Source organism: Puntigrus tetrazona, chromosome 7 (assembly GCF_018831695.1).
Source record: "Puntigrus tetrazona isolate hp1 chromosome 7, ASM1883169v1, whole genome shotgun sequence".
NCBI classification, from domain to species: domain Eukaryota; kingdom Metazoa; phylum Chordata; class Actinopteri; order Cypriniformes; family Cyprinidae; genus Puntigrus; species Puntigrus tetrazona.
This window is the reverse complement of record NC_056705.1, coordinates 5252182-5264211: the sequence shown is the minus strand read 5'-3', so window position 1 is coordinate 5264211 and position 12030 is coordinate 5252182. Positions and strand designations below refer to the sequence as shown.

Below are 12030 nucleotides of genomic sequence, written 5' to 3'. Positions count from 1 at the left end.
TCTACTTAAAATGACCCATAATGTACGGTGTATGGTGTTCGACTGGATAATACTCATGTTATAATTCTCCATGTTTTCTGGAAATAGGCTCATTCTCTAACTCTAGTTAAGTTTTCTGACGTTGAATGGATTCAGTGATATCACCGTGTCACGACACCAAACCTCTTTGATTATTACGCTAGGAATCAGAGTATAGTTCCTAATCAAATAGGTCTAGAAAATCATCATCAATATAACTACAGAAGAGTCAAGTTTTAAACAGGAAAAATATCGAAACTCTGGTTTCTTTTTGAACACGATGCTACTGGTCTAATTGGATTCAATGGTCTATGCTAAGCTATGCTAAAAGACCCTGAGATCAGATGATCGAGAATGACCATATTTACAAAAATAAATAAACAAATAAAAAGGAGCTGGTTGCTTACCTACTTACTGCTGGCCAGTGAACCACATGAACAGGAATATTTGCTGAATATGAACACAAAATCGCACAAAAATGGTTCATTTGCACATTTAAACATAACAGCATAATAAATCAATAAAAGCATTCCTAATGTAAACGATCAACATGGCGATGTTTTCATGGTTTCTGACTCTACAGTATATCGCCCTCTGTTGGTACACTGAGAAATCAAACACTACCTAAAAACACCACACTATTTAGTCAGCTTGATTGTAATATTGAAATAAATTGGGAAAGAATGACCTGCTAGACAAGCTGAGTTATGCAGCTGTTTAATAGAGACAGAACATATTCATAAACATCTGTATAAAAATTAACAATGTAAACATTACAGGTTATAGCAACGTCGCTCATTTACATCCATCATCGTCTCTGAAAGAAAAACACGAAAACCTAACGCACTTCGTTTTAATTTGCTCTCTGACCCCCGTCATCTTTTCATCATCCTTACATTAAGAGATGAGCAGGCGGAAATAAATAGTATCGACAAAACATCAAGTGTTAACCTTTCAAATTAAAAACTCAGCGCAACTGTAGTTAAAAAAAATTAAAAATTAAAAGTTTAAATGAATGCAACAGAGAGAGAAAACACCAGCAAAATAAGAAAACATCTCCATCAGTGTGTTCTTCATCTCCATACACACAACACAAACATGAACAACATCCACACTACACATCCTGATCATAAAATATATATTATTGGACTAAATACTGTATGCTGGTGAAATACTACATACTTACTGTACTGTAAAAGTATATATATATATATATATATATATATATATATATATATATATATATATATATATATATATACACACACACATACAGTAGTCGACATTTAAAGAGGATCATAAACGTTCAAGGTTGGGTATAGTTTTAGTTTTAGTGCAGATTTGTTCTCATCGATACATGTTAGTACTTTCACCGTAATAAAACCATGGTTAGTTTTAGTGAGGACCGTAGAGTCTCTGTGGTTTGTGTTTGTGTCGTCACACTGATGAAGATGTTTCCTTAATTGGCTCCCGTTTTCTGAAGTTGCAGAGGCTCTCCGCCGCCGTATATTCGTGGTGCACACTAGTGGAGCACATGAACGCGTTAGAAGAAGCTGTTCTACTCCTGCTGCTCCAGGAGGAGCTCTGTGAGCTGGTTGATGTTCCTGACGCTCGGGTGGCACTGCAGGATCATGATAATCACGCTCTCCTGGTCGGGGAAGATCTGCAGTAAAGTCTGCCGCAGCTTCAGCGTCTCCTCGGCCGTCCTCTCCCTGACCTCCTGACCCCTGGCTGACCCCTGACCCCTGGGGTCCAGTCTCGGTACTGCAGCACCTCGGTGTGAGCGCGCGGAGCGGCGGACGGAGCCGGGACGGACGCAGACACGCCGGCGAACGAATGACTGCCGGGAACCGGGCGAGAGCTGCAGAGACACAACCACAACCTGAAGATCTGCAGAGATCCAAGGGTAAGAGTGGTGCTCACCGCTCCAACTTCCTTTCGATTGAAATCTGACACTTTGGTTTACGTTAAAAGTAACAAAGCAACAAAGCGACAAAAATGCCGTGTGCAGATAAATGCTACAGTAGAAATATTACACAGACTAAGACAGACCAAATACATCGCATCGATGAACATAAATTATTCGAGGACTTTTAGTTTGCAAGCCATATCTAAAAATATCTTTTTATGTTATTGTTTCAAAAGCAGAAATAAATTAAATGCACTACTGTTTGGGGTCAGGAAGATTTATATATTTTATTCAAGCACGCACCAAACCGATGAAACTGTCATTAAAGGCATTGATGATAAAAACAGAAGATTTCTGTATCTGTGCATCACGAAACAATAAAACTATTCTGTGTTCAACACTGATAATAATCAAAACTGTTTCTTCATCAGTATATCATTATGTTTTCTGTGACACTAAAGACGTTCAGATGCTCGCATAGAAAACATGTATAATAATATTTACCCATTTTTCCTGTGGGCTATTTTAATGAAATGAATACAGCCATTGTCGGCAGGACAGACTTTTAGGAAACAAAATGAGAAAATGACTGAAATCTCTGATCTCCAGCAGAGCGGTGTCGTGAGGATTTCAGTACCTGTTGTGTTTATGTAAGAAGTCTCTCAGGTGAGGTCCACCGCGGCCCAAAGGATCGTCGGGTAACATGAACAGATCGCCAGCAAACACGTACTGAAGCAAACTGAAAAACACTTCCATCAGTGAATGACAGCAGCTGCGAGCGATACAGAAAAAACCTAGACGGATCTTTTAAGGGGCATCGGGGCCCTTCAGACATGAACACACGATATATTCTACCCAGAAAGGTAGGGGATGAAGAAAGAGCAAATGGTGCACCGATTGAAAAATTATTCCACCTTTTCTTTATGATGTCTCTCCACGCGTGCGACTCGTCCACCAGATCTCTCAGGTTGTCATTGGTCACAATCACTCCATTCGTCTTCTGCGCCAGATCCAGCATGAACCTAACCAACAATCACCCGGTAACTACCCAAACAGCACGGTGCACTTGGGTTTGAACCGCATGGAAAACTGATGTATGGCTTGTTGGGACATTACAATATTTGCTTGAGATGCAACTATTTGAAAATCCTGAGAAATTAAGTTTCGATACTCGAACAGTAGGAAATGTACAAAATACCAGCATGGAACATCTTTACTTCATATGCAAAGGATTTTGGCATACAATGTATTATCGTCTATTGCTACAAATATACTCGCCCCAGGCTCACATATCTAGTTGAAGTACACAGTTATTGTTGATTTGGGATGGAATGATTGATTACCGGTCATCATACGAGTTGATTCTCTTGCCCTCGACCTCTCTGGATGGAGTGTATTTGAGGAAACCCAGATCAAAGAGTTCGTTCATGTATTGCCTTTCTACAGAAAACACGAGAGCCACGTGAAGACACACTCGCTGCTGCCACAATACTCTGAGACGACACGCATGACGCGAGCTTCACCTTTAACCTTTGAGTTGTTCTTCTGCCTCCACTGAGGGACGAACACGGTGATTTCACGGTGACCTCTTGTCCAAAAGTGCTGCACGGCCAGAGCGATGCCTCGACAGGAGAAGAACACCCCCAAACCATGACTGTGGAGGACACACATCAGACTCTTTACCATGGGTGTGTTTAGTTTCACTCCCTAGTTAATCACAGATAACGTCAAAGAACTAGTGCTTTGAAATGCCCACACCCTAGAACATCACTGACCGCTCAGCGTGTTATCTCGTCTTCAAGCACACATATCTAAATAGCACACATATTCTTAGTTCAACATTGGAACAAGTATGAAAATGAACTGAATTTGTGCATTAATATCAAATATCAGAGAAATATGCTACAGGCAAAGCCTTTTTTTATGCACAGGCCAAATTTGACATTGTGTTATTTTGTTTCCATAACATATTGCCTCTACCTCAACGCATATCTCTACAGGCCGCTTGAAATCACTTGATCTCTACTTCAGCTGGACTCACATACACTAAGCGGTTTTATTTCTGTCTATATTCTGAAGGTTTTGACTGAGGGGTTTGTTTATATGTCCTTTGGCTGAGATTATTATTGTACTTGATCTGTTTGTGTCTGTAGATTACAGTAACATCTCTAAACCAAGGCTGGTTTCTCAAAATGAGTTTTATCTCCACTTCAGCAGCACCCACAGACACCACATTTGACAGTTTTAATCCTCTCTATACTCTGAGGGTTTTTAACGAAGGCTTTGTTCGTATATCATTTGCTTCAGTCTATTACTGCATTTTATCTATTTTGGCTGTAGATTTCAATTAAAGTACATATCTCTAAAGGATGAGTTTTATCTCCACTTCAGCAGCACTTACAGACACCAGCATTTACAGGTTGGTTCCTCTCTATATTTTGAAGGTTTTTATAGAAGGGCTTGTTGATATATCATAGGACTGCTTTTGCACAACTCTTTATTCCTAAAATTAGATCAAATAGACTTTCTGTCTGTTGACAGCATTTTAAATTTTTTTAGACTGATAAAAAGAGAAATCCAAAATCCCTTCTGTTAATTCCTTTAACTCAATTATAACAACAAAATCAAACAAGAACTTTGAACCTGGCTGACATCTCTTTTCTCAAACGTTTAATTTCAGAAAACTTGTAACATAAAATGTAACATAAAAATGTCTGCATGTTAATGGATGAGAAAGCAGCTTTCATTGATTGCACTGTGTCTATATGTGTTAAATTACTATTAATACTAGCTACAATAGAGATGTACTGCTCACTGAAAGGAATGCGTATGATGTGATTTGTCAGAACTAGGTAGTCACACCCTTTCTGTTCTCATTCTGACCACAGACGTAATATATTGTGATTTTTTACCTCATTGCAACGTTGCTCCCGTCGATGATGATCTGACGCAGCATGGGGTCACCAGGCTCGTCCGACAGCTGCAGTTTGAAGGGCGTCTTGAGGCTCTCGAGGAACCGCTGAGGTCCTGTGACCACAGAAGAAGCACCGGGTCTGCCGTGGTTAGGTCTGCCCGTAGTGGACTGGTTGGACATGTCTGGTGAGCTAAAATCTAGATTCTGAGCGCTAGTCCGCGGAGGCGATCGGACGGGAGAAATCACTGGTTGTGCTTCAGAGTCCAAGGTTTCACAAGTGTATGTTGTCTGCGGTGGGCCTCTCACCGATGGAGGCTTGCCGTTAATGTTCACCGGTTTGGATGCATCTAGTTTCGGGGTCCTCATTTCAGCCTTTCCGCTCCCAGTGTTGAGATCTGCCACTGAATTTGGGCCATTCCTTTGATCAGCTTTTTTGCCACTGTCTCTCGTCTGTTTCTGCAGCTGCATAAGGAGCTCATGTGGCTGGAGCTCAGGTAGATTGCTATACAGCTCCATCACTCTCTCTTCGGCGTAGCCGCAAGTGGCCGCCGCCTTCTTCAACACGTCCAAAACAAAGTCTTCCTCTTTTCCTGAACTGGCCTCCAGTATCTGAAGAGCCTCGTGCATCTCTCCACCAATTCCTGCCTCATTTTGGGGCTCGCTGCTGCGGTTTCGCCGGCTGGATTTGTCCTGCTCCTGCTGGATCAGATCCAGAAGCTGCGAGGCTTCTTTGGGGCCGGTTCTGGTAAGAACGACTTGCACTACATCCTCGGTAAATCCCATGGCGGTGAAGAACTTGAGAAGGTGGTCAAAATCTTCCCTGCTCCCCGCGGACAACAGGACAGGGTCCTGCGGTGGTATCTCGGATTTGGTTTCTTGCGGCAAACCTGGTTCTGGAGACTCTGGGATCTCAAATTGTGTTGGGTCAAGTCTGAAACCTCGGGAAAACGGATTGTAGGACTGATCATCTGTGCCGTTAATTCTGTGGGAGGATTGCGGGAAAAGACAAGGCTGCTGGGAATGCGAGCTCTCCGAGTTATGATTAGATCCTCGAGAGCCACCAAAAGCAATTTCGTCATCAGTTCTTTGCATCGCCCGTGCTCCGTTGCCTTCAAACGACTTCGGACCTTCTCGAGCCCACTTTGCATGCGAGTCCAATCCGGACTGCTTCACCAAATCCAGCAGGACCTCTTTGACCAGCACAGGTAACACCAGCAGGTCCAGGGTGTGGCGGTCCTCCAGACTCTCCACGATGGCTTTGAAGGCCCGACGCGACTCCAAGGATTCGAGTCCAGCCTCGGAGCGCCGTCCCTGGCTGCTCTTGTACTTCTCCACCAGGTCTGTAATAAGGGAATAGGCTTTCACCACCGGTTCTGCCAGCCCGGTTATGAAGACGATGCCTTGAGATCCCATCTGTGGGAGAGAATCGGTTGAGTAATGTTCAGACGGGATTTACTATGGTACAGTAAGACCTTACAAATGAGTCATTTAAATTAGGCACCTAATGCTCAAAAAACTTTTTTATCGGTGTCCCAGTACTCATCAGTATAGAATACAGAAAGTATTTTTAATGTAACATTTATCTTAAATTATGTGAAATTTTGTAATGTGACATTGTGTGATTTGATTTCATTTTCATGTTACATTTGTCTTGTGTTTTTAGCCTTTTCCTTTGATTCTTCGGTTACTTGTGCACTTCATGTTGTATTTCTCAGTTAAACTTTGTCTTTTTACGCAACACTGATCATGAGTCATGATCAAAAGTAACATTTATCTTGCTCTGTTTTACTTCTCGTTACATCTACCATGCATTTATATTTAGTTTGTAATGCAATCTTTATAACGTCTCTTTATATTATGCACTTTCATTTTATGGATGGATTTTTATGAATGTTTAGACATTATTCAGGACAGCAAGACAGTATTTTTGGGCTCAGAAGTGACGGTCTGTCTCACCTTCTCTTTTCCTAGTTTGTACTAACAAAGGTGGTAGGATCATGTATGGATGGGAATATAGAAATGCATACTAAAAAAGGCGTTGCTGCAGGGAGGCGGGTGGAAAATCAAGCATCATCTTCAGATATTTGTGCCAGTTAGACAGGAGCGGAAATGTTTCAAAAATAAAGTCCCGACCTACATTTTGTATTTTCGTACTGAGAAAAATCATGCTTTGACTATTAATTATTAGGGCTGTGCAAAGTACTGTATGCATGTAAACACATTCAGCTATACAATCTGTAGCAAATACTGTAGCGCAGCATGATATATAAAATACCGCACAAATGACGTTTAGAAAAAAACTTAACTCACCACTACATGAGCAGAGGTATTTTTAACCAGGCAATCCATAAACAGTCCTTTAGCGCCGCAGAAGATGCAGCGAAGCACCTCGGGAAACTGGATCTCTTGCTGAGCTTCCTGATTGACGACGCCTTTCACAAAAAGCTGCGAGTTGCAAAACATAAGGTGAGTAAACCCTCAACAATTCCAGCAGAAAACGTCTACGTTATCTCAAGATCCTGCGTTACAGCGCAGCTGGTTCCTCCACATCGCACAGGACCTGTGGTGATAAATAAATCTTTGTTTCACACAGAAACTGAAAGTCTGAGCATGTAAAGCACCTTCGCTGCCCGCACGTCTCCGGCAGTCCCCCGCAGCTGGAGCCAGATCTGTCCGCTCTGTGCAGACGGAGCGCGCTCTTCTCCGATGCTCAGCTTGGCCCCGAAGACCCGCTCGACAGTGGGCTGCAGCGCCAGCAGGGCCCCTCTCAGCACACCTGCGCAGGTGAACTCGTCCTCCAGCTCGTCCGGTGTCAGGCCTGAGAGAGCCATGACGCACCTCACTGGAGGAGAAACAACATGCCTGTGAAATATCTCCTGAGACGAGATGGAATACAAACCTGCTTGCCGTTCATTTGTCACCAAAGACTTCCTACGAAAAATATCAGAGTTGAACGCTACTAGCAAATCCATTTTATTAATATAAGAATTATTATTACACGTATGACTGATTAAAGTTTACTAGTTACTAGTTTGAGGGTTACATTTTACTTTAAGGTGTTAAAGAGTAATTATTAGTTAACTACGTGTACTTAATGTGTGTAATTAACGCATCATTAACTGCTGTTATAAAAGTAACGTGTAACAGCGACGCTTTAAAACACGTTACCGAACGTAACGCAGAAAACAGGAACGATCTCAGAACGTTAATAGAGCGTTCTCACCTGTAATGACGTTCTCAGAGTTCGAGGAACGATTTCAGTTGGATGTAGACTGTGTTTTTTTAAACGTTACTGCTGAAATGTTTCAGAATACTCAAAGAGTAATGTTTTTATTAAAGAATGAGAACATTTGACTTTTTGCTAAGGTTCGACCGACCGAGAAAAAGCGTATCAAAACGCTACGAGAACATCTTTAGAACTTAACGGGAGCGTTCGCAACTGTTCTGAGAACGTTTAATCGCGTACTATTCACGTATGCGTCGCAAATCGGCGGAACGATTAAAGATTAACGTGTTATATAATATTGTAGTGACTAAAAAGATTCTTTTGGTTTCCAGAAAACCCCCGACGAAGCCTCGTCAATCTCGTTCGTTTACAAAAAATAGCATGTAGAGGACATGTAGGACAGTGAACGCGACTTCTCACCATAACGCGTGAACTTTAAACGGCGCTCCTCGTCTGTTTACGAAGCGCTCGCGATAATCGAGTCTGAACGCTCTTCGGCCGCACTCCGGATTCAGACCGAACTCAGTCCCGCTCGGTTACTAAAGGCTTCCCGTGCTTCAGAGAGCAGCCGTGGTGTCGGGAGACTCGTTCGTCCTCATGTTGGACCGGTCAGGGTGATTGTTGATAAAATGAAACCAAAGGGAAAGTTCGCGTCCTTCTTCGGAACGTAATGAACGTAAAGGACGCGCATCGAGAATCTGCCGAAGCGATTAAACGATTTTTCGCGTTCGTCTCCAGACCACAAAGAGCAGAAAACCCCGTGCCGTTCCAGCAGGAGTCACTTTAAAACACGCAATAAATGATAATAAATCAAAACGAGTGGAAAGCACACGGATACAGACTTCATTAAGGCTTTAGTCAGACACAGTCACGTCGTGTGGGAATTTCCACTGACGTTAAAACCACATCCGTTTAAAGTCAGCAGCAAAAACTCCTTATCCATTTAATTATTGCTATGTTTCTATCGTTTACGTTATTCGTTCCTGCGCGTTTCACGGATATATCAGAACGCGGATTTCTTTCACTTACACAACGTTAAAACACATCAGCGAAGCGCTGTAACTTTTCTTGCTTTTAATTTAACAAAGAAATAAAAAGGCTGATTATAAAAATGCACATTAAATCCCCGTAGCTGCCAGGAAACGTTCTCAAAACGTTCTGGCAAGGTTCCCTCAGCAGCGTGTCATTTGACGAGATTCTTCCATTCCCAAAATCAAGGACATTTCTCCAAAACAACCATGAACTTTGGGTCACTATTGACTTCCACGGTATTTTTTTGTCGATGGTGACCCAAAGAACTTTCTTCAAAACATCCTCCTTTGTTTTCGGCAGAAGAAAGAAATTCATGCAGATTTCGAGGCTTCTTGTGCGAACTATTCCTTTAACTTTAACGCCGTTTACACGACGTGGAACGCTTTGGAACTTTCGTTCAAAAACAGCGCGACTCAGTGGCAACGTTATCGAGACGTTCCTCAAGCGTGTATTTTAACCTCGCGTTCCGGGCGTATCGACATAATACCGATGCTTTGAGATTAACTTCAGATCTCAGGGGTGTCTTCTTCTTCTCCTCCAGGTGAGCTGACGTCGATCACCAGAGAAGGTTGTTCGACGAGGAAGTGAAACTATCTTCTCGACGTTCAAGCGTCGCCATTAACGAGGAACTCGGAGGAACGGTCTCAGATGGAATATGACCCACTCAAGCGTTCCCCGGCTGAGGTCGTTTAGCTGCGTTCTCGGAGCAGGGGTCGAGTAGATGAGATGGACGAGTCTGTGAACATCAAGATCGAGGTGATCGGAGATGAGTGTCTTCAGGACTGGACGAGCATCGGGACCGGCGGCTTCGGGCAGATCTACCGAGCCAAGCACAAGACCCTGGGCATGGACGTGGCCATAAAGTTACTGCATTATAAAGACGGGTGAGAACATCACGTGGACGTTCAGCTTGATAGGCGCGCTTTAAACGACCACCTAAGCGTTGATCAGGCCTTCAAACGGTACGAGACGCGATCATGTGTTCATTTGGATTATTGCTTTTAACTGGAGAGATGTGAGTGCGAGCTGACACTTTGGGAAGTGGTCTGTGTCACGTGATCACACACACACACACACACACACACACACACACACACACACACACACACATATATATATATATATATATGAAGGGACACTTTCAATGGAACATGAACATAAACTAATGATATTGTGTTTATCATGGCTGTAGGCTGTTTCAAGAGGTGTGTTGTCCATATTGCTATTATTATATGAAACTTATTATATTATGCATATTATATCACTGATCTGTGAGTCATATTGCATGACCTGTGAGTATTTCATATTTAAAAACCAAACTTGTAGTAGAAAAAAGTAGGTTTCGATTCGCAAATCACAGAAAAATAACGCTCAAAATGTTTCCATTCAGAAATTGCTGATGAACGTCACAAATAATGGCGAGTCACTTAAACTGGATGTATTTTTTTTACATATACTTCCAATCATTTCCATTTCCTTAGCGGCTTAACCCAAACACTTTTTACAGCACAAAACGAAGATTTTGCTAATTACAAGAAGACACTATTTCAGTCATTTTATATCACAATTGTAATCAGTTGTAAAATTTAATGCGGTTTAAAACCAGGCACCGGACGTCTATATGACGTCAGTATTTGACGTTGACTCAACGTTGCATTTTGGTTACACAACCTAAAAACAACGTCAGCTGCAGCACATCAGTTGAACATTGGCATTAGACGCTGAATTTACGTTGAATTTTGTTCGACCAAAATCTCACTATGTTACGTTAGACTACATGTAGCAGTCATTTTATCCAGCGGTTAGCCTAGCGCTGCGTTCGTGTATAGACAAAAGAACAGAGATTTAAAACGGTTTGATGGCCCTCGAGTGTGCGCGCCTGGCTTTGACTCGTTGCTTTCTGAAGCAGATCGGCGTCCTCCATCCTGAGGGAAGCTCTCCTGATGTTCCAGGGCGGGAACCCCAACGTGATCCGGATCCTGGGTCTGTACGAGGGCGGGCGCCGCGGGCTGGTCATGGAGTTCATGCCCATGGGCTCGGTGGCCGATCTGCTGCAGACGCTGGCCGGGCCGCCGCCGTGGCCTTTGACCTTCCGCGTGGCTCACGAGATCAGCCTGGGCATGAACTTCCTCCATCACCTGTCTCCTCCTCTTCTTCACCTGGACCTCAAGCCCAGCAACGTGCTGCTGGACGACAGCCTCCGAGCCAAGGCCAGACTTCATGTCTCTGATAATAGAAAAGCTGTTGAATTCATTAAAAATACCAATTCCATAATTTAATACATTTTTAAAAATAATAATGCCCAATGAAATATTTATTTTCTCAAACTCGTTTTTCATTTTCCCCCCCAAATAATATTTTTTCTTTTTTCTTCTTTTATATTTATTCTTGATTAATTCATAAAATGTATTAATTGAAGAATTTTTTATTTATTAATGTTTTGTCATTTTATTTCCCCAAAATTCTCTTTCAATTTTTTCTCATTTAGTTTTAAAAAGACGTCACATCAGTAAAAATTAATAAAACCTTAAAAATTGTTTAGTATAGCACTTAATTGTTATGCATTGTTCTTTGTGATTTAATATTAAAATGATTAATTTGGTGGTCAAATTAATGCATAAAGCTTAACTATTTAATTTGATCAAATGGCAACGGTTGCCAACAGATATATTTTTAAATTAAAGCAAAAACAGACAGAAAGTGTGACATTCCTTTGAAAACCTTTGGTGAACTGTTTCTGAAGTCCTGTGTGGAGATGAAGGCAGTGCTTTATCTGGATGGAGATGTAATTCAGGTCAAAAGATTTGATTCACGTTTAGTTCAGAGTGGATTATTAACACACTTGTCTTTGAGTGTCGGAGAGAACCTGATGCTGCTTTTTTGCCACGCGACCCTTGACCTCTCTTTAAGAAACGGACTGAGAGCTCTGTC

At 42.1% G+C, this 12030-nt stretch overlaps 2 protein-coding genes across 3 annotated transcripts in view; one reads left to right on the top strand and one right to left on the bottom strand.

Annotated features, from left to right (window-relative positions):
* Positions 1-719: 719 nt before the first annotated feature.
* On the bottom strand, positions 720-8622 carry khnyn (KH and NYN domain containing). The gene is given in 10 exon segments (XM_043245869.1): positions 720-1767; positions 1770-1879; positions 2565-2666; positions 2842-2949; positions 3271-3367; positions 3451-3581; positions 4840-6254; positions 7152-7286; positions 7463-7683; positions 8488-8622. Coding segments are annotated over 9 exon segments (2499 nt in total). The 5' UTR covers positions 7673-7683; positions 8488-8622; the 3' UTR covers positions 720-1576.
* A 1191-nt stretch (positions 8623-9813) lies between these two features.
* Positions 9814-12030, top strand: part of ripk3 (receptor-interacting serine-threonine kinase 3) — a 6382-nt gene continuing 4165 nt past the window's right edge. Inside the window, exons 1-2 of one of the 2 annotated variants that reach the window (XM_043245871.1) lie at positions 9814-9983; positions 11009-11309. In XM_043245871.1, the coding sequence (XP_043101806.1) occupies positions 9826-9983; positions 11009-11309 (459 nt within the window). In that variant the 5' untranslated portion in view covers positions 9814-9825. Of the gene's footprint in view, positions 9984-11005; positions 11310-12030 lie in introns of both variants that reach the window. The other variant, XM_043245870.1, reaches the window with a different exon arrangement.